The following is a 3,581-nucleotide window of genomic DNA, read 5'->3' as shown; positions in this document are numbered from 1 at the left end:
CACTGGACCTAAGATCAATTTTTATTGTTCAAGTCCTGTCCAAGAAACACGGGCCTAAGAGGGGATGGATACCTGGGCCCGTGGATATGTCTAATTATTTTTAATGAGTCGACTAAGAGTATCTTGAAGATGCTCTCAATCCTTAAAATTTTAGGGATTCGTGAGCTTAATTCTTAAATTTTTTGATAGTTTAAGGGTTTAATCATATACTTGATATTATTTACTTAATAACCTTATTGTTACTCATCTTGTTCCTTTATATAAGTAATTGTAGATATTTTACATAAATTAAAAAATATAATTAATATAGAATAAAATTAATGAATTTACATTAGTTAACTACAAAAAATTTCTCTCTCAAGTCATGGTTGATGAATAAGCTTTGAAATGTTAAAAAAACACATAAAATCAAAACAAAAAAATCTAATGTTTGGATCGAAAATTAAACTAAAAATTCTTAAAAAACTAGAATGACTTATATTTGGAAAAAATAATAATTTGGCAGAATGATTTATACAAGGAATGAAATGAGTATTATGCTTTTTTTTAATAAAAATAATCTTATTATTATTAAACAATAATATATATATATATATATATCCAAAAGAATTTAAAATGAAAAATAAAAGATTGATGGATATGACGTCTTTTTCTGGCTTTAAACGGCTTAACTCTCTAAACTTGTTCAAAAAGATTGATTGGCTTCTGAACTTATATAATATTTCGTTAGCCTCCTCAATTTGCTTGAAATAACCTATTCGACAACTGAATTTGTTTAAAATGATCTATTGGCCACCTGAACTTGCTTACAGTGATCCATTTGTCCATTGAACTTGTTTAAAGTGACATTTATTGCAATTTGTCTACATCCGTAAAAAAAATTCAAAACTTAAAAAGTAATGGCTTAATTTGTGATTTTAAGTCTTTAAAAGAAATTAACTTTTTATTTTTTTTTACATTTTTATATCGTTTTTATAGATTTAGGGACTTAACCATGACATTTTAAGCAAGTTTAAAAGACTAATAAGACATCATGTAAATTCAGAGGGTCAATCAATCTTTTTGGACAAATTCAGAGGTAACTGATGTATTAAGCCAACTTTAAACACTACCAAAATTGGTTTTACTAAATAATTTATAGAAAGCAAAATAAAAATCGGTTGCTTTCGTTAACGGAACCGTGTTAGTTAGTGGCTTAATGTGTGTACGAATTAAGGTATAAAAACCAAATTTAACCCTACCGTTTTAAAGGAAAGTTCAAATTCCGCCTTAACGTATGAAATAATACGAATTTAATCCTAACGTTTCCAAGCAAAATCAAATTTAGCCCTAAGTTATAAAAAACACTAGTTTGACTGGTATTTAACTATTACTTAGTGTCTAAGATATTTAGTGTATTACTAACAAAATTACAAAAAACTTCTGTTAAAATGCTAAACTTAAAGCTCCTACATATAAGATAATGATAATTTTTTTTTTTTTGTCAAACTGTCTAAAATGTTTCTGTGTTATTAATATAGTTAAAAGAAAATATATGAAACTTTTTCAATTTGTCGACAAACTTGTTTGGAATGTTTAATTGTAACAATTAAATAACAGTTTAACCTGTATTTCCAAACTTTCGACAGCGCAAGGCTAAGTTGACATTGCTCGATAATGTTAGTGTTAAATTTGCACAATTTAATACTTTAGAGCCAAATCTGCATTTCGTTTGAAATTTTAGGGTTAAATTTGATCCTTATCTCAAAAATAAAATATCATAAGCTTAATCCTTAAAACCATTTAAGCCCCTGTTCTTTTTTACTTAAATTCACCATAAGTAAATTTAGTTCAATTTAATTCAGTTCAGCAGCATTCAGTTCAGTTCAGTTCAGTTAATTTAATTTCAGTAATTATCATTATTTATTATAATTATAATTATTTATATATAATTTATAATTAATATTATTTATATACAATTTATAATTTAGTATTATTTATATTCATCATTAGTTGTTATAATTATAATTATTTATATATAATTTATAATTTAGTATTATTTATATATAATTCATCATTAGTTATTATAACTATAATTATTTATATATAATTTACAATTTATTATATGTATAATATATAATTTTTATTATATTTTTTATATAATATATCATTTATCATTATATATATAATTTATCATTATTTATTGTAATTATAATTATTTATATATAAAATATATCATTATATATAATTTATTATAATTATAATTATTTTGTGCAATTCAATTAAGTTAAGTTTCAGTTCAATTAAGTTAAGTTTCAGTTCAATAGTGTTCAATTCAGTTCAGTTTAGTTAATTTAATTTAATTTAATTTTAGTCAAAAACAAAAGAGCTTAAATTTAATGCTTAATCTAAAAAAATTAAATTATTAATCTTAAAAACTGATAAACTTCAAGGACTTAATCAGGGATTTAACCTATTTGAAATTAGCAAAATTCTACGTTTTCATTTTGAATCACGCGCCCATTTTTGAAGTTTCAGAAATTAAACCCAAATCTAAACTAATCCATATCCGCACCAATCAAATTCAATCAAAATTAAATCCAACGGTGTATAATCTAACCCCACTCTTCACACGGATTGAAACTCAATCCAACGGTCACAACATCATCACTCCTCCTATAAAAACCTCCATTTCACATCCAACCAAACAATCCCCCAAAAACACAGAAATCCGCTAGATCTAAAAATGTCAGGCAGAGGAAAGGGAGGCAAGGGATTGGGAAAAGGAGGAGCCAAGAGGCACCGGAAGGTTTTGAGAGATAACATTCAGGGAATCACTAAGCCGGCTATCCGCCGATTGGCCAGACGTGGCGGCGTTAAACGTATTAGCGGTCTGATTTACGAAGAGACAAGAGGCGTACTCAAGATCTTCCTTGAAAACGTGATTCGCGATGCTGTTACCTACACTGAGCATGCTCGCCGGAAGACTGTGACCGCCATGGATGTCGTCTATGCTTTGAAGAGACAAGGGAGAACTCTATATGGATTCGGCGGTTAGGTTAGGGTTGATTTAATTTGATTTAATTGCTGTATTTAGGATTTGATTATGCTTAATCTTGTTATGTGTTTGAAATTGATTTGGTACTCAGCTTATAACAGTAATTAAAAATGGGTTAATATATGGAAAATGGATTATTAATGTCACAAAATTTGAATTCCTAACTGTAAAATCTTCCTTAATAAGATTTTATGATTCTGTGTGTGATATGTGAATGTAATCATGGACTGAAGAGCAGAAATTAATATGTTGGTGTACTGTTATTAGAATCTTATGATCATTGAATTCGAATTAAATCGGTTTTATTTCAAGTTGAATTTATAGGTGAATCTAAATTATAATAGAATCTTATGAATTTTGATTCAAAATATATGATTTGATTTGATTGAACTCTATTTTGAGTCGGATCTTTGTCTATTGTTCATCAAAAATTTAAATGATACTAATTACGGAACTCATTCAATGGATGTTTGTTTGCACTATTATCACTTCATGTTTGCTTTAATATTGAAAATAAAAGTTTTAAATGTTTGATTAGAAAACT

General features: G+C 26.8%; 1 protein-coding gene across 1 annotated transcript; it reads left to right on the top strand.

Moving 5' to 3' along the window:
* Positions 1 to 2,692: 2,692 nt before the first annotated feature.
* On the top strand, positions 2,693 to 3,306 carry LOC136223564 (histone H4). Its single transcript, XM_066011646.1, has one exon. It carries the CDS (start codon positions 2,726 to 2,728, stop codon positions 3,035 to 3,037), a length of 312 nt encoding a protein of 103 aa, XP_065867718.1. The 5' UTR covers positions 2,693 to 2,725; the 3' UTR covers positions 3,038 to 3,306.
* Positions 3,307 to 3,581: the final 275 nt, after the last annotated feature.

Source organism: Euphorbia lathyris, chromosome 3, assembly GCF_963576675.1.
Source record: "Euphorbia lathyris chromosome 3, ddEupLath1.1, whole genome shotgun sequence".
Taxonomy (NCBI): Eukaryota; Viridiplantae; Streptophyta; class Magnoliopsida; order Malpighiales; family Euphorbiaceae; genus Euphorbia; species Euphorbia lathyris.
The sequence above is the reverse complement of the archived record's forward strand: the minus strand, read 5'-3'. Positions and strand labels throughout refer to the sequence as shown.